This window comes from Oryza sativa, chromosome 2, assembly GCF_034140825.1.
Source record: "Oryza sativa Japonica Group chromosome 2, ASM3414082v1".
Lineage (NCBI taxonomy): Eukaryota > Viridiplantae > Streptophyta > Magnoliopsida > Poales > Poaceae > Oryza > Oryza sativa.
Window position 1 is genome coordinate 27868742 of NC_089036.1, and position 18031 is coordinate 27886772.

General features: G+C 49.6%; 1 protein-coding gene and 1 pseudogene across 1 annotated transcript; one reads left to right on the forward strand and one right to left on the reverse strand.

Annotated features, from left to right (window-relative positions):
- Positions 1 to 4026: 4026 nt before the first annotated feature.
- Positions 4027 to 6927, forward strand: LOC9271073 (aluminum-activated malate transporter 10-like; annotated as a pseudogene).
- Positions 6928 to 9633: 2706 nt separating this feature from the next.
- Positions 9634 to 12011, reverse strand: LOC4330288 (aluminum-activated malate transporter 10). The gene is made up of 3 exons (XM_015768188.3): positions 11365 to 12011; positions 11123 to 11263; positions 9634 to 10965 (listed from the first exon to the last, which is right to left on the reverse strand). The coding sequence occupies exons 1-3, from the start codon at positions 11711 to 11713 to the stop codon at positions 9989 to 9991; spliced, it is 1467 nt and encodes a 488-aa protein (XP_015623674.1). The 5' UTR covers positions 11714 to 12011; the 3' UTR covers positions 9634 to 9988.
- Between the last annotated feature and the right edge of the window lie 6020 nt (positions 12012 to 18031).

Here is an 18031-nt window from a genome sequence, read left to right on the forward strand (position 1 = left end):
GGTGGTATCTGGAAAAGGCTAGTACCGTCCCCGGTCAATTAAGGACCGAGCCATGAAGTTAAGCATGAAACGACCCCCGTACAACCGTACTTCTCGAATGGGTATAGACCTAGCGGATTAGATAGCCGAGCGGAGGCAGTATCCCTGCATAGATGGTTCACCCCTGAGTGAGGCAGGTGCGCTACCGTGGGACAACCGTTGAGGTAGGGCCGAGAGGCGTGCCCTACATCGGTGTCGCCATTGGTAGGACTGCCATGAGTGTGTGAGAGAGATAACTTAACTTGAATCTTAATTTAATATGTGTATGAGACTTCCCTTTCCCGGGAGCGCCAGAACTCCTCTCACTGCTAGAAACATGGACACTTAGAGTGCATGAGGATTTAAGTTCATGGAGCGGGTACTGCCAATGCGAGGTTATCGAAAAGCTTTGTCGTGACGCGTCTCATGTGTTGGGACGAGGCTCATGTGTTGGACAATTGCGGAGTGCGAGTAAAGTGTACATCCACTGCAGTGTGAGTAAACCAAATCTATTCGAATAGCCGTGCTCGCGGTTATTGAGCACCGGGACATGTATTATACTTGGCTAGACTCTAGATTCTTAACTTGTGTGGGATGGGATATTGCATGATGATTTTTATGCTGATGGAGCCACTTCCTGAGAGGAGGGAAGGTGGACGTCCTCAGAAAACCATGACGACTCAATGGCGGGAAGCTATCCTTGGGATCACAATGGATGGTGGACAGAACCATCGTTGTTTAATGTGAACATTGGTACTAAAATTTGATCAGTCTATGCTAGATTTTAGGCTTCTGAAAAGAATTGCAAAACTTGCTTTGCGCAAAAGAACCGTGGCTATTCCTTAAAATACCCCCTCTATCATATGCATTATTGTTGTGGTGGCTTGCTGAGTACGGTCGGTACTCACTCTTGCTATTTATACATCTTTTAAGAGAGTGTTGAAGAGAAGCCCTTGTCGGTACGCTTGCGTATCCAACAAGATGATCGGAGTGCGGTCTGGTTCTAGGTCTCGTTCCCCAGTCGACTGCCTGTGGCATATTAACCGGGCCCTTATATTATTTGGTCTTCCACTGCTGTTCTCTGATAGTTGATGGGCTACCTGGCCCTAATGTAAGTATTTAACTCTTTTAGCCTGAATTCATTCGTGATATGTTGTGATTCAACTATGTATGTGTGTACCAACTACTGATTCAGGGATTGGTACAGATAAACACAGAAGATTTCCGATTTACAAAATCGGAGGTCTACATAGACAGAGCAGGAGCTTACGCAATCAGCACCATTGGTTAGTGTAGCCTACGATAGGAGGTGCGGGCTGTGGTTGATGACGGGTTCTTCTCAAGTAATCATGATTGCTGGTAATATAGCCGCCGTGGTGGCTATGCGGGAGAGGAAGACAACCAATCTTGATTGGCGTGCTTTTTTATTTGACGTATCAACATTTGAAATTCAATGTTTTATGCACGAGGAGAGAAATATTCCAATTAGAATTGGACTATATTTCACATTTTTATTTTTATTATGAAAATATTGTAGCGGTTGGAACTTATGTGTCATACTCATACATAGAAATGAGATGTTTCAAATTAGTTTGGACAATGGTTCGAATTTTAGTTTGTTTTTTTATGTTTCGCTCCATTTCTCAAGATGTTTTATCTGTGTCTCTCTTATGTTACTTTATTGCGTACTAGTTTGTCATCCATTTATTTTAAAATGTCATAATTACTTTTTTTTCACAATGTATAATTAATGCTACAGTTATGGTCAACTGAAATAATTACAGTTTAGCCTGATTTTTCATAAAGGCCCCCACATTATAGGTGAAACACACTGTATCATTCTTAGATTGACTACGTTCTTTTTAGCTTATTTATCGAATTATTAAAACAACTTGTCTATTCCACGTTTCAAATTAAAAATATGTTTGCAAGAAAGTTTCTTCTACCGTATTTTTTAGATTAATTGTTTTAAATATATGTTAAGTTTATTCCTTAGAAATCTAATTAATCAACGAATGTGTTGCTAGCAATTACTTCATCCGTCCCAAAAAAAAATCAACCTAGTACTGGATGTGACATATCCTAGTATTACGAATCTGGACATACCTCTGTCCAGATTCATTATACCAGAATATGTCACATCTAATTCTACATTCGTTTATTTCAGGATGAAGGGAGTATGTAAATTGTTTCCAAACAAATCGGTGACCGAAATGACAACGACACAAACTCGATCTAGAAAGAGCAAAGACTAAAGAGCGACAGGGACAGATGATCCATTGATAATTATTGTACATCCGACGTGACGCGAGGCGGTAACCGGAAAATGATATGTGATGCAACTTTGGAATAAGTTCACCTTAGGTCCCTCAATTTGTCACCGAGTTCTAAATTCGTCCCTACATCACAAAACCGAATACAATGCATCCCACAGCTTAGAAAACCATGCAAATGAGGTCCCTCGACAGTATTGTCTCCGATTTTGGCTAACGTACGCCTACATGGCACTCTATTGACTAGGTCTTAATCCCACGTGGCGCTTACGTGGCAATTCGATCCGAAAAAATAATAAAACCCGTGAGACCCACGTCAGCTACACACATAAAAAATGATGGTACCCATGTGGCCTCACATGTCATCCTCACTACCCTCTTCTTTGTATCTATCTTTTTCTTTTCTTTTTCATTCTTTTTTCTTCTTTTGCTTCGCGTCCGGCGCTTGGTGGGAGCGCCGTGCCGGCGGAGAGGGCGGCCGACGGGAGCGCCGCGAGGGAGGCGGCGAGCTCGTCGGGCCGGCAGACAGGAGAGGAGCGGCGGCGCTCGCAGGCCGGCGGGAGGGCGGGAGAGGAGCGGCGGTGCGCGGGGACCGGTGGGAGGGAGCGGCGTGCGGAGGCCAGCGGGAGAGGATCAGCGGTGCACGCTGGCTGGAGGGTGGGAGGGAGGGGAGCGGCGGCCCATGCCACGCCGGCGGAGAGGGCGGCCGATGGGAGTGCCGCGAGGGAGGAGGCGAGATCGTCAGGGCGGCCGACAGGAAAGGAGCGGCGGCGCGTGGGAGCCGGCGGGAGAGGAGGCAACGCGCAGCGGCCGACGGGAGGGAGGGAGAGGAGCGACGGCGCTCGCCGGTTAGCAGGAGGGAGGTAGGCTCGCCGGCCTCTCCGCCCTGGTTGGCATGTCTCCCCCCTCCCCGCCTGTCCCTCATTTACTTTTTAGTTTTGCTCATTTATTTTTTTTCAGGATTTAACTGTCACGTATGCGCCACGTCAATGACACGTGGGACGAAGATCTAGTTAAAGAAGCCACATAGGTATCACGTCAGTTAAACCGGGGTCAATACTACTGAGGGATCTCATTTGCACTGGTTTTGTAAGTTGGAGGTAACCGGTTTTCCGTACCGAGTATGAAAATCAGACTGCGCGACAAATTGAGGGACCAATAGTGAACTTATCCTGCAACTTTCAGCCAATTTACGGCCTTATTGTCTCAGGCCTAACCATCTTCGTTTCGGAAGAAGAATCTCGGCCTGGAAAAGGCCCGGTCCAAGAACGGGAGGCGAGACGGACCAGCGACGCGTCTGTGCGACGGCATGTCCTAACCGCGACGTGAGCGCCTTTTTGTTGACCGTGCGTGCGAACTGTCGCAAGATCGCCCGTGCATAGACGCCAATCTCCGGATTTGCTGTCGTGACCGTGCCATCTGCGGTGAGGCGGTGAGCGACACAAGCATTTCTCTATCGTACACACCACGCCTCTCCAGGATGCCTGCAAGACCAGTACAACATCCAAGCACAATAAGAACAGCACTCGCCCAGAGAACACAGCAAATTAAACCACCGATATCCGCTTGATCGCACCACCCATTTTTACACTTTTCCGCGCGTGTACTTACACTGCCTGCGACCGCCGCGATCAGACACATGGACTGCACCAAGGCGGAGACACGGAATGCTCCGAAGTGGCAGATGACGATGCCGCCGGCGGGAGGCGAGTCGTCGTCGTCGTCGTCATAAGGTCCGGCCGAGCGTGCGCGGGCACGGCTGGTCTACTGCGCGGCCGCGCTCCAAGCCAAGGTGTCCGGCTCCGCTAAGAAGGTTTGGAAGATTGGCACGGACGATCCCCGGAAGGCGACGTACGGCGTCAAGGTGGGCGTCGCGCTCACCCTGGTCTCCCTCTTCTACTACGTCAGGCCCCTCTACGACGGCGTCCGCGGGAACGCCGTGTGGGCCATCATGACAGTCGTGCTCGTCTTCGAGTACACCGTTGGTAAAAAAAAACTACAATTTGCGTGCACAAAGCCACAAAGTCGCAACTCACGACCGTGCGACGCACCATTTGATTACTGCCTTATTGAGTTTGGCTTTGCTTGCTTGCTTGCTATCTTTGGTTTGCACGTACGCGTGTAGGTGGTAGCATGCACAAGGGGCTCAAAAGATTCGCGGGGACGATGAGCGCGGCCGCGCTCGCGCTGGGGATGCATTGGGTGGCGAGCAAATCCGGCGAAACGTTGGAGCCGTTCGTCGCCAGTGGCTCGGTCATCTTGATGGGTACGTGTCCAACATCGTCATGGCCATTGGCGTAGCTAGGGGGTAGTCCTGGTGGGCTCGGGACTACCCCCGAATTTGGCCCAGGGAGCCCCACCCCCCCAAAAATTTTAGCCCAGACTTAAGCCCAAGAAGCCAGCCCAATAAGAAATGAAAAATTAGAAAGGCTAGGGTTTGGAGTTCGCTGCAACCCGACGCTACTTCGTTTCGCACGCGTGTGACGACCGCCCATGCCGCCGCCGTTCCTCCTTTCCCGGCCTCGCCAGCTCGCCTTGCCCTCGCATTGGTTCCGCAGCTCCCACCTCTCCCCTGTCGTTCTTTGTCCGCCGAGGCACTGAGCCGCTGCCGTCGTTGACCTCCCGGCTGCTCAATCCATGGAGAGGCGGACTGACGGAGGTTAGTGGCGCCGTCACGCCGCTGAACCGCCAAGCGCCGCTGGTCGCCGGCGCCGGGAGCCCAAGGCCCCTGGCCGGTTGGCCCTAGTTGATTGCCGCTCCTCCCCCTTGCCCTGCCTGTGCCAGCGGCTGCCTTAGTAGCCTATGACGAGGTGAGTTTAAGTGCTAACTGGTGAATTGAAGCTATGAGCCTATGAAATCAAATAGATGTATATTTCTAACTGTGATTTGTGCATCAGTTAGTTAGTGAATGACTGAATGTGTGACGTTGACTTGCTATGGAATGTGAATTAGTGAATTAGAGCTATGAACTGTGATTTGTGATAGTGCTAATTGGTGAATTAGAACTATGAACTGTGATTTGTGAATCACTGAATGTGCTGTTGACTTGCTGCCATTTTATTTTAGTTTGTAGGATTTCTTTGGCAAATTAAGTAGTAGTTTTGATAAGGTTGGTTCGAGAAATTGGAACAAATCCGACGCACTTGACAAACATGTAGGGTTGTAACAAGTAAACACAATAAAAAAGCTTCAGAGAAATTATTTATGAAAGATGCACCAATTGCTATATTTCTAATTTTGTATGGCCTTTTCTCTAAATTTTGATCTGTATATGGGATTTACGGTGATTGAAAAATTTTAGTATGTGATGTGAACTTGTGATCCATGAAGTAGGACTACCCAACAAAAATTTCCTGGCTACGCCACTGGTCATGGCAACATACTACTACGTATGTTGCAGCTACTGCAGCCACCTTCTCGCGGTTTATACCGACGGTGAACGCGCGGTTCGACTACGGCGTGTCCATCTTCGTCATGACGTACAGCTTCGTCGCCGTGTCGGGGTACCGCGTCGACGACCTGGCGGCGCTGGTGCTGGACAGGATAGCCACCATCGCCATCGGCGTCATCATCTGCCTCGCCGTCTGCACGCTCATCTGCCCGGTGTGGGCCGGCCAGGAGCTGGGCCTCCTCACCGCTCGCAACATGGAGAAGCTCGCGTCCGCCGTGGAGGCCTGCGTCGAGGACTACTTCGCCGACCCCACGGCGGCGGCGGCCAGGTCGGAGGGGTACAAGAGCGTGCTCGGCTCCAAGGCGTCCGAGGACTCAGCAGGCCGCGCGATGGGAGGCCCCCGCACGGGCGGTTCGGCTTCCGACACCCGTACGACCAGTACGCCAAGGTCGGCGCCGCGATGCGCCAGTGCGCGTGCTGCGTCGAGGCGCTCATCAGCTGCGCCGGCGCGTCGTCGCGCCAGCGAGCCCCGCCCCCGCGTCTCCTCGGCGATGCGTGTACGAGGGTTGGCGCGTGGTGCGCGCGGGTGCTCAAGGAGGCGTCCGCCTGCGTCGCCACGATGACGACGTCCCGGGGCCTTGGCTTCGCCGTGGCGGAGATGGACGCCGCCGTGCGCGAGCTGCAGAGCGACCTGCGGGCTCTCCCGCCCATCCTAGCCGAGGAAGCGTCGGAGACGTCGCTGGCAGAGGTCATCAGCACTTCACCGTTGCTCTGCTGCTAAGCGAGGATCGAGGGCGTCGTCCACGCCGTCGGCACGCTGGCGACACTCGCGGGGTTCAAGCCGGCCGACGATGCTGACGGTACCGATAAGCCAGAAGCCGAGGTGGCACGTTCGGACGAGTCACCGCCTCACCGGAAAATCTGGCAAACACGCACCTTGAACAGAGTGAACATTTTAGCAAGTGACAAAAAGGGGTACAAGCTGCTAGTAGGTGTCAAAGCAGAACATTTTAGCAGGATTCCAATTTCAAAACCGTGGTGCAGAGGTGCAGTGCTGCACCAGTACGTATCTACATGTTCAAACGTTGGTCTCTGCTTCTCTGGGCCTTAGTGAAGAACTTTCGGCCCAAGCCAAACCAGGCTTTGGTGAGAAAATGTACAGCCCAAGATCAGATCTGGACTTGGACAGAAATATTAGGCGGGCCTGATGCTGATAGCTTCCAGGCAGCACTGGTCTTTCTATTAGCCCGGTGTCTACTCTCTACAACAATTTCAGTTTCTAAAAAGGAATAAGTTCACTTCATGACCCTCAAAAGAGACCCGAATCTAATCCATGGCCCTAAACCGCAAAACCGGATATCTTCACCCCCAAACTATTGAAACGTCAGCAAAACCACCCTCCAAAACCACCAAGGGAGTCAAATTGCACCGGTTTCAATAGTTTGGGGGTGAAGATATCCGGTTTTGCAGTTTAGGGTCATGGATTAGATTCGGGTCACTTTTGAGGGTCATGAAGTGAACTTATTCCTTCTAAAAAATCTTCTAGGATTTTTCTGAATAAGTCCACTTTGATACCCCTTAACTAGTGGCCCAATCTAATTCATACCCATGAACTGTAATACCAGATATCTCGATCCCCCAACTATTAAAACTGGTGCAATTTGACTCTATCAACGGTTTTAAAGGATGGTTTCGCTAATGTGGCGCTTTGACTTGTTCCAACCTATGGAGTCACCTGTGGGGCCCACTTGTCAGTGACATTTATCTTTCCCCTCTCACCACCGCTGGTAGGGAGGAAGGCAGGAAGAGGCACCGCACCATGCCAGTCTTCTCTTCTCTTCCGCTTCAGCCACGCCTATGCCCTCAAGCAGGCAAGAAGTTGTCAGTCATTCTATCCGCTTCTCTTCCCCTACCTCTCTTGGATCTCGGCAAAATCAGGCACGCGGCGACAGCGGAGGGGAGGCGGAGGTGATGGCGTGGAATGAGACGAAGCAGGGTAACCACTAGGGTTGAGAGCAACAGCGGTGGGGAGGCGAAGGCGATGGTGGGAGGGATGCGGGGAGGGATGCGAGGAGGTGGCATGGGATGAGACGGAGTGGAGTGCCCGCCGGGGCGTTGCTGGCGGAGCAAGTGTGGCGGCTTTCCCCACATGGGGTTGAGGACGACAGCGGAGGGGAGGTAGAGGTGGTGGCGGGAGGGACGGTGGTGTGACAATGGCCTCCCTTCTCACCGCTGCCTTCATCCTCACTCGTGCTTCCTCCTCCCTTACAGCGGCGAGCGGAAGGGGGAAGAGGGGGCGGCGGCGCGACGACGACCTCCCCTCATCACCGCCGTGTTTTGCCGGGGAAAGGGAAGGAAGAGAAGAAAGAGTATGCGACACTAACGTGCGGGCCCCATAGGGTGACTTAGCGGATTGGACCAAGCCAAAGCGCCAAGTCAGCGAAACTGTCCTCTAAAATCGTCGAGAGAGTTAAATTACATCGGTTTTCACAGTTGGGGGGGGGGGGGTGTTTCAATCTCCAGCGCCAAATTTGCTATGAGATTTCATCGTTCAAGATAAATAGATGGATCTGTTCCTTTGGACGACATTGGTTTTATGCCTTTATCCACAGTATATCAGCAAAGAAGATCCTTTGATTATAAAAATCCAAAAAAATAAAGGTTTTATGTATACCTAAGCATGATTTCAGCCATGGGAAGCTTGATCAAATCTGCAAGGAAATCATTTCTGGTTTACCCATGGGAGCTGAACTACCGTTGGCCCGTTGCAATCATCTGAAGGATAAGCTAGATCATATGTCATTCGGAAGCTTCCACTGATCGAAGAACGAGATACATCACTATGACGGCCAAGGGACAATTATCTCCTACGAATAAGACCTGCAAACCTTTTGCAGACGATTGGTAGTACCGATCATATGACCGATGCGGAAATCCTTTTATAAAGACTGTCAAGTTGATCATAGAAAAATAATGCAAGGATAGCTGAAAGTATAAGATCGATCCCCGCGTGAATGCACGATATATCTCCTCGAAATAATGTTCAGAGATCGTCAGAACTTTATAAACACGCAAACCACTTTGGCTAATGCTTATGCATTACCCAGCGGATATGCCGCGGAACATTATCTCATTGTCATCACTTATCACTCATCACTTCATTAGTCGGGTCGGGCTAAAGATCATCAAACTGATCAATGATCGGTCGAGCTAGTGCTCCCTGCTGCCATTTCACACTTGTATGTGCATGCATGTGTGTGACCGAATTATCATCATCTACCTATTTCTTCCATCCAAACTCAGTGCACAAATTTTGTACTCCACTAGCCACGAACCGGCTGGGCCAACTCCTATCCTGGTTTTCTCTGGATCTCGTCAGGTGCAGTGCAGGGAGGGAGGTAGTGCATTGTATGGGTTTGCAGCACGCCGCCGTTGATCAGGCAGACATGGGCAACTTTTCCGTTCCATACGGGCTGTCCAATGTCCATTGCCCAAATTAAATCCAAGATAAAATCAATATCCGCAGCGATGCGATCAGAAACATGAGGCAATATATGCGCACAAAATCCCCCTAGTGCGTGGCGCTGCTGTACTGCAACAGAGCAAAAACCGTGCATACTGCCAGAGAAAGAAAAGCAATGGCAGCAACGCGCGGACGAAAGTGTATTTGGAAATGTTTAATCGTGGCCTGTCCCTCGGTCCCTGTAAAGCGACCTTATCGGCTTGTGCGTATGTTGGGTCCTTTCTGGTAGAGTACAAGCGGTACCTGCTTCTGGTACGTACTGCTGCTACTACCGACAGTTTTCAAAAAAAAAAAAAGAAGAAGAAAAAGAAAACCAAAGTATAAAACTCGTTTTATAAACCGAGAAAGAATAAAAATCAGTTGAGTAGATTGAGTTTTTATGAGATAATGATGTTCTCAAAATTTCTCTGAATTTCGAGTGCATGGCGTTTAAGGAGAGGGGAACATCTGAGCTCATATGCCTTGCAGTGTTCCTGTAAAAATATCAAATAATGTTCTGTTAATATATGTACAAGGTAGTAGTACATCATGAATGCGACGATACATGCCGACTTTTATGACAGTGGTAAGCCGGTTTTATTCGTCGTGTAAGCCGTGGTATGAAGTTGCCAAGATTCTCTCCACTGTAAATCGATAGAGTTATTCTGTTAATCACCAGAAGAAGCTAGCAAAGAGCGGTGGCTCAGCCAGTTTAGATTCAATCATGTATTCGTGTGTTCTTCCGGTCTGACTCGTCCCGCTGGTTGATTTTGTGCGGTTTGATTTGATGGACGTTTTTAAAGTTTAGACCTGTTCAGGGTGCTTCGTTGTAGTCTGGCTTTCATGTGTCGACGCGTCGTGATCATCCGGCACGTTCAGCGGGTGCACTTTCATCTCGGTTTGTCCCTTCTTGTCGTCATCATCCTCCACCTGCTTGAAGCTGGCGAGGCTGGCCAGCGTCTCGACGGCGTCGACGACGCCCTCGATCCTCGCCGATATCTCTATCAGCAGCGACGCCACGGTGAAGAGCGGCATCGCGTCCATCAGCGACATCTCCGCCGCCGGTTCCAAGGCCAGGACGGGCGGGAGCGCGCGCAGGTCGCCCTGAAGCTCGTGCACGGCCGTGTTCATGTCCGCCACGGCGAAGTCCAGCGTCTTGGGGCTGGTCATGGCGGCGACCGAGGTGGACGCCTCCCTGAGAACCCGCGCGCACTGCGAGGCCAGCCGCGTGCACACGTCGCCGAGCAGCCGCTTGACGTGCTCGGGCGCCTGGACCTCGGCGCGGACGCAGCTGTTGAGCGCCTCGACGCAGTACGCGCAGTGGCGCATCGCGGCGCCCACCTTGGTGTACTGCGCGTACGGGTGGCGGAAGCCGAACCGCCCGTGCGGCGGCTCCCACCGCGCCAGGTTGGCCTGCGAGTCCTCCGACGCCTTGGAGTTGAGCACGCACTTGTACCCCTCCGACTTGGCCGCGGCGGGCTTCGCCGCGAAGTAGTCCTCGACGCAGCCCTCGACGGCGCCGGCGAGCTTCTCCATGTTGCGCACCGTGAGGAGGTGCAGCTCCTGGCCGGCCCACACCGGCCAGATGACGACGCAGACGGCGAGGCAGATGACGATGCCGATGCCGATGGTGGACATCCGCTGCTGCGCCAGGTCCAGCAGCTGGTCGACGCGGTACCCCGACACGGCGACGAGGCTGAACGTCAGGATGAAGATGGTCACGCCGTAGTCGAACCGCGCCTTCACCGTTGGTATGAACCGCGAGAAGGTGGCCGCCGCAGCTGTTCACCATGCACGTACGCACGCACGCATTATTTTACTTGGGTGTCAGCGTTGCACGTAGTATGTGACTGTGCAAGTCTTTGTCACGGCTTACGAAACGAGCCTAACAAAACAGGGGCACTACGTACGGTGGAGGTAGGCTTATCAAATACGTACCCAGTAAAAACAGGGAGCCGCTGAGGATGAACGGCTCGAGCTTGTCGCCGGATTTGTCCGCCACCCAGTTCACGCCGAGCGCGAGCAGCCCGGCGCTCGCCGTCGCGACGGCTCTGTTGAATCCCTTGTACATGCATCCACCTGCACACACGCACGAGTGTACAAAAACACGGTGAGGAACACAGCAAACTGACATGCAAGAGCATGCAGAATTCACCACACGACGTTGTACTACTACTCACCGACGGTGTACTCGAAGACCACGACAACCGTCATGACGGCCCACATGGCATTGCCGCCGACGCCGTCGTACACGGGCCTGGTGTAGTAGACGATGGAGACGAGGGTGAGAGCCAGGCCGACTTTGAGGCTGTGCACCGCTCTCCGGGGATCGTCGGCGCCGATCTTCCACACCTTCCTGGCGAAGCCGGCCACCGCCGCCCTGACCGCGACCAGCATCCTCACCACCCACGCCCACGCCCTCTCGGCGACGCCGGCCTCGTGCTCCACCGTCACCGACGAGCCCTCCGGCACCGTCACCCGCCATTCCAGACTGCCCTGCACCTGCGCTTCCCTCGCGGCGGCGTCCATGCTGATGGCGACCGGTACACGAGCGCCGCTGCACACACCAGATGGGTCCCTATTGTAAGCCTCGATTCTCTATGTACGCAACGAAAATGCGGCCTAAATTTGCTTCAATTCGCTCGCCTTTGGTAAGTACGACTGGGTTGACCTCTGCTCTCGTTGCTTTCGTTTCTGTGGCAATTATTTTCTGGACACACAGATATATTCCTAGGAAGAGTAAAGCAAGCTACCAAAGCTAGTTTCCAAAGAGAGGAACGTGACAAAGGCTTCTGGCCAAATGTGATCTACCTCCCTATGTTGGAATGAAGTGAGAAGCCATGATATGGCTTCGTATATATAGCCATGAGAGCTCCGGCGTATTGGACTTTGACAAGGGAGCACGATCAAGGGCGATGCAAAAGAACGCTTGTTGCGCTGCTTGTGTCAGCCAGGCAACGACGACCTTGAGCACACGAAAGGCTGGGTACCTGTTAGCTGCGGCTAACGGGCTAAAGTGCAACAACCATACAGTGCATTTTGGAAAGAAGATTGCCGCTGGAAATATGCCGGGAAGTGGGATATCGCCAATAGGACGGCGAGGTGCGGTGACGACTATGGTGCGATTTCTTTTCACCTTGTTTTGCCTGCCACGTACGTCTGTGCACTGTTGTGTCCCTGATCTGACTTAACTCTCACTTCTACGTTTGTGGCTTGTGTTCGGGCGCGACTATAAACTCTCTAAGCTCAACGTGTTACCAGAATTGATATCACGCCTGCAGCCTGGTGAAGTGGTGAGGGTACATGCAGGTACAAGCTTAAGCTCGAAACCGTTTAGCTCGTTGACGAAAAGCAAAAGCAAAAGCAAAACGGATTTACTATTTTACTTGCGATAGATTTTTGACTTCTATCATTTACTTTTTCGTTCGTAAAATCTTTCATCAAAATTCGTATTCTCGTGTACTCAATTTACGGTCACACTCAGTTACAGAGCACTTATACTCAGTTACAATGTACTTATACTTAGTTACATAGCACTTACATTCAATTACAGTGAACCAAAATTATATTTTACAACAGTTTTTTTTCTAGATTTACGATTTTTTTTTATATATTTGTCTCTTTTTCTTGTTATTTCATTTAAAACGGGCTATATCCATTGGCATAGTTATTAAGACCAGACCGAGGATCGAACCGCTAAGGCACACGATTCACTGGTTTATTGGTCGGACCAATCAAACCGCTGGTTTAAAGCGGTTCAAATAGATGTGTGTTATAATACATGAACAACATGTGACATAGCTCGATGGTTGAGACACTCCTTGAAAAGAAGTTCTTGGGTTTGATCCCTCTTAGCTCTTTTCCTGTTTTCTCTAATTCGAAACTATAAATCTATTGAAAGATTAATAGGTAGTCCCAATGAGACTTTATTGCATAGTCTACGTAGGTGATACCCCGCGCTTTACTGCGGGTCTACGTAGGTGATACCCCGCGCTTTACTGCGGGATTCATGGATAAGTATATATTAAATATTGTCGAAATGATGAAAGCTGAAATGTTGAGAAAATAATGTGAGGAAGATAATTTGGCACATACTTGTTGATCTTTATAATATAATATTGTAGATGATGTGTCATGCTTACATGGGTTTTAAATAGGTTATAATAGTAATTGCTAGTGAGTGAATATGTGGCATGCTTGCATGGAATTGCTTACATGGGTTTTAAATAGGCTATAATAGTAATTGCTAGTGAGTGAAGATGTGGCATGCTTGCATGGGATTTTAAATGGGTTAGAACAGTAATTGCTAGTGAGTGATGATGTGGCATGCTTGTATGTTGAGCTTTAGCTTCTAATAATTATTAGTGGGTACCAACTATATAGAAAGTATAGATTGTTTCACCTGCTTCCTATTTGAATGACCTCCAATAATTAGCAGTGAACTAGAAAATGGACAATATGCCACTCTATTCGTGTGATTTCAATGAAATGCCACATGCTAGAGGAACGAAAACTGGAGTCCTCATCCCTCTTGGGTTTTCGAGGCATCAACGGTATATGAACTAAAGTCCCTAACCCTCCTAGGACTTCAGGGCATCAACAGTACATATTCAAGAGACAGACAATATCTATATACTCAAGAGATTTATATTATCTACATCTTCGAGGTGTCGAGAAGAGAGTCGAGATCTATATGATCTAGCTATGTCTTCAAAGAGTTGAAGATACAACTTGCAATTTTTGGCATCTCCTTCAAGCTATGTTCATAACTCCTTCATCAACGACATCTTCGAGAAACTCGTCCAAATCAACAAGAAAACCTATGACTTGGCCATTGGAGCGGCCAAGGATTCCCCGGGCATGTAGTGTGCCCCGGATCACGGAGCCCGCCCCGAAACAAGTTGCAAGCGACTCAGGGCCCCAGGCTAGGGCCCAAGCACACCCTCTACCTGGGCTCTCCGTGGAGAACTCCGCCCATTTATAGGTAATGGTGGGTCCGGAGGATAAACTTTGACCAACACCATGATTTAACTGCAGAGTGCAGCAACCTGGAAAGCAGCTCAACCGCATGCTTCAAGGACGTGGCATCGCACGCGGGCTCCCGCATGCCCACGTCAACTGAAGGAATAGGAGGGACGTGACATGTTGCCCCTCGTTCTCTCCCACTTAGTCTCACCTCGGCACCTCGTGGAGGCTGACTGATGGCCCATGACAGCCGGGCATAGACTTTCTTGCATGCAGCTCCACTTGTCAGCCGCTAGGTAAAGTTGGCATATTTTCTAATCAATTATCTTAAGTTTGGCTAAGTTTATAAAAAAATATAATAATATTTTCAACACAAAATATATATATTATGAAAATATACACAATATTATATTTAATGAAACTAATTTGGTATTGTAGATGTTGTTAATGTTTTCTATAAATTTAATCAAATTTAATCAAATCTAAAGAAGTTTGATTCAGAAAAAAGTTAAAACAACTTTGCCTGTTTCCTGAGAGATATGGAAAAAAAAAGAACCAAAGATCTTTCAGCACAAGGAGCTCTCGGCGTCTAGCCCATTCTCCAAAGTCAGCGAGGAGGCCAAAATGTAGGCACTCATGGATGCTAGAAAGCTCACCGCTTGGTTAACTTTGTCGCTAGACCGGATCTCCGGTCCTAACTTGTAGATATTTTGTCTCTCTATAGTTTTCTCATGCTCTTTTAATGAAATTGGTGGCTCATCAATTTGTTTAAAAAAAACTTTGCTTAAATCAACTAGCTACCACTACATCCACAATCATAGCACCTGGGACAATACACAACAACATATATACAAAATATATTTGGAATTGCTGAAGATGCCGCCGCAACCATCACATCTTGTTTATATGAACTATGGTTGACCTAAAAAGAGTTAGGAGCATATGATTACTGTACATGTTAGCTATACTTAAACGCTATGGATTTAATTAATACTACCTCCATATTTTAATATATGACGCTGTTGACTTTTTGTCCAACATTTGACCACTCGTCTTATTCAAAAAATTTATGTAATTATCATTTATTTTATTGTGATTTGATTCGTCATCAAATATTCTTTAAACATGACATAAGTATTTTCATATTTGTACAAAAATTTTGAATAAAACGAATGGTAAAACGTTGGTTGAAAAGTCAACGGTGTCATACATTAAAATACGGAGGGAGTAGCTATCAGTTAGCTTTATCATTAACATCAATAGAGAGCACAAATGCTATGTTGCTCTCTTTTTCAACAATATCAATCATTTATCACTCGAAGCATCTCCAAGAGCTTTGCTAGATGGCTCTCCAAGAAAAAATTTGACAAACTTGAGAAAGTAACCCTCCAACACCCTTATCAACTTGACCAAAGTCCTTTCCCTGTTGGCCAAATCTGATCAGCCAAAATCGTTGGCCATCTATGGGCCCTACCGTCCGAATCTCCCCTTTCCCCTCCCTCGCCCTCCCTACTCTCTCGCATTGTCTCTCCCTCTCCTGCATTGCTCACTTGCATTGTCGCCTCCCTGTTCGAGTGCAATGCCACCACCTCCCCTTCCGTGCGCAGCGCCGCCGCCTCCCCTTCCGCGCGCAATGCCACCGCCTTTCCTTTCGTGCGTTGCGTCGACGCCTCCCCATCCGTCGTAGTGTTAGGCCAACAACAACACTAACTTGGCCTTCATCCGCTAAAAGTAGCAGGTGGCCCATCGCATCCCTGATCTCCCACGTCGTTGTCTTCCGCCTTGCCGACTTGTCGCCCCCTCCTTCTCCGGCCTCCGAGCGCCATCATCACCCATCCTGATTTGCAGCTATTGTAGAAGAGGGTTTAGACACTGGCATGTGGACCCATAAAATTTAGAGAGTGAGAGATACTGTTGGAGCACACGGAAAATATAGAGAAGAACTTTTTAACTAGCTAGCTTACCAAATGAGCAAATAGAAATCAAGTTTCGACAAGGCTCTGGAAGATACTCTTAGCTAGGTCGCCTCTTGACACCCCTATGTATCCATACATCATTGGTACTTTTCCCTTGCTAGATGAGTTGCAACGGATGGCGCAGCGGCGGCCGTGCAAGGCGCATGCCGTCGCACTCCGCACGATTTTCCCGTCAATTATTATACCGGATGGAAAAGAGAAGGAAACATTCGAAGACGACCTAGCTAGAGTCATAGAGCAAATTACCTAGTTCCAAGTTCCAACGGGATTGGCCATGAACCGGAAAAGAACCAGAGCTCCACTCATCTAGGCTCTAGCGTACTTCGTGCGCGCGTACGAGGCCGGCCGGGTAGTGGCAGCAGCTGTATCCAACAGATCTAGTACTAGCCCGCTAGCGCGGCCGAAATATCACGCGCGCGCGACGCGCGATAGCCAACTTGCGCGCGACCAACCGGCCCCGCCCCGCTTGCAACTACAACTAGTACTTAAGCTAGAACGCGATAGATAGCGGCTTCTCCGGACCCCATGGCCATCTCCATCGTCCTTGCTTGTCACCAACATCATCGCGCCTCCGTACTACGTACTCCTCCCGCACTTTGGCGTACGGCGACGCCGCCATGATTGCTAGCTCTTTCTCTCCTCCGGTGAATGCATGCTCACTGGTCAGTGTTGCTGGGTGGACTCGATCACGATGGTGTCAGTGGCGAGCACACTCGGGCAGCGCATCACCGTCGCCGATAAGGACGCTGCGTCATCCGTGCATGCGCGCTCTCTAGGTACGTAGTGAAGAGATCGATCGACACAGAATCTTTGCTTTGCTGCGCACTACTAATTCACGAAACTTCCTTCTTCGGTAGCTGTAAAATATCAGTGCACCGGTGTATCCTGTTGCGCATTCGACTTCACCCAAGGAGCTGAGCGAGTGAGAGTGGCCGTAACTATTACCTGCACACAGGTGGTTGCATTCTCAACTGAACAGTCGCAAAGCTATGGCACTCACCGGACTGCCCGTTCTGGTAGAGTCCCAGATGAACCGGCAAAATACGGCGAGCACGCAAGGTGCAGGAAAACGCACCTTAGGATATTCTCTGCTTTAGACAGAGATCCCCGTTCCTCTTTATGTTCTGAATCGTACGTTCTAAAGCGAGATACACATAAAAACGGCACCTTCCCCGGTTTCTACATACGTACGTTATCGATTTTTTAGAGCGGAATGGATAACGCTGCTAGCGCCTAGCTGTGGCCACTGCCCACAGCGGCACACGGTTCAAAGTGAAGCACTGTCATGCACATTTTCGAGCCACCAAATTGACTCACTCCACACTAGTATATGCAACTGTACCAGTACAAGTTGTGTTTTACACCCCTAGTATAGTCTAGTTCCTTTTCTTTTCTACATCAAACAACTTTGCGCTGCACGATTGTAATAAGAAGTGGTGACCGATCGAATACCTGCATCTTTGATGTAGAGGTTGGTTTGATTTCTACTAGTATCATCAAAGAAAATTGCTTGTGCAAAGATATAATGGATCATAAATACGTCGAACTTTCCAGGCATCACAATCAGATTGTTCGAACTGAATTGACGCCACGTTCTCAGCACAATCAGCAGCGCGTCGTATCGTATGCGTGCTTGCTTCGTGCGCGCGTAGGCTGTTCGGCATTTGGTTCTACACTGCTACGGCTACCGTGTCGGAGACGCGTTTTTCCGGCTTCATCGATGGGTGGGTGCCAAGCACCGAGGCACACAGCATACTAAGCTGCTCTGCTCTTCTATGATTGTTCAATTAATTGTGCCCTGGCGCTGCTGGAACACAGCCGAACTGCTTGTGCGACTTGACAAAGCGCAGCAACTACCGAATAATGTTCGCCTCATCCCTTTCTCGTTCAGATAAGAGGGCCATAT

Excerpts from the sequence above, each read along its gene's own strand:
- LOC4330288 (XM_015768188.3), bottom strand. The coding sequence starts at position 11,713 with ATGGACGCCGCCGCGAGGGAAGCGCAGGTGCAGGGCAGTCTGGAATGG. Across the intron at positions 11,264-11,364 it reads GGTCTTCGAGTACACCGTCG|GTGGATGCATGTACAAGGGA; the intron begins GTGAGTAGTAGT and ends GCGTGTGTGCAG. Across the intron at positions 10,966-11,122 it reads CGGCTCCCTGTTTTTACTGG|CTGCGGCGGCCACCTTCTCG; the intron begins GTACGTATTTGA and ends CATGGTGAACAG.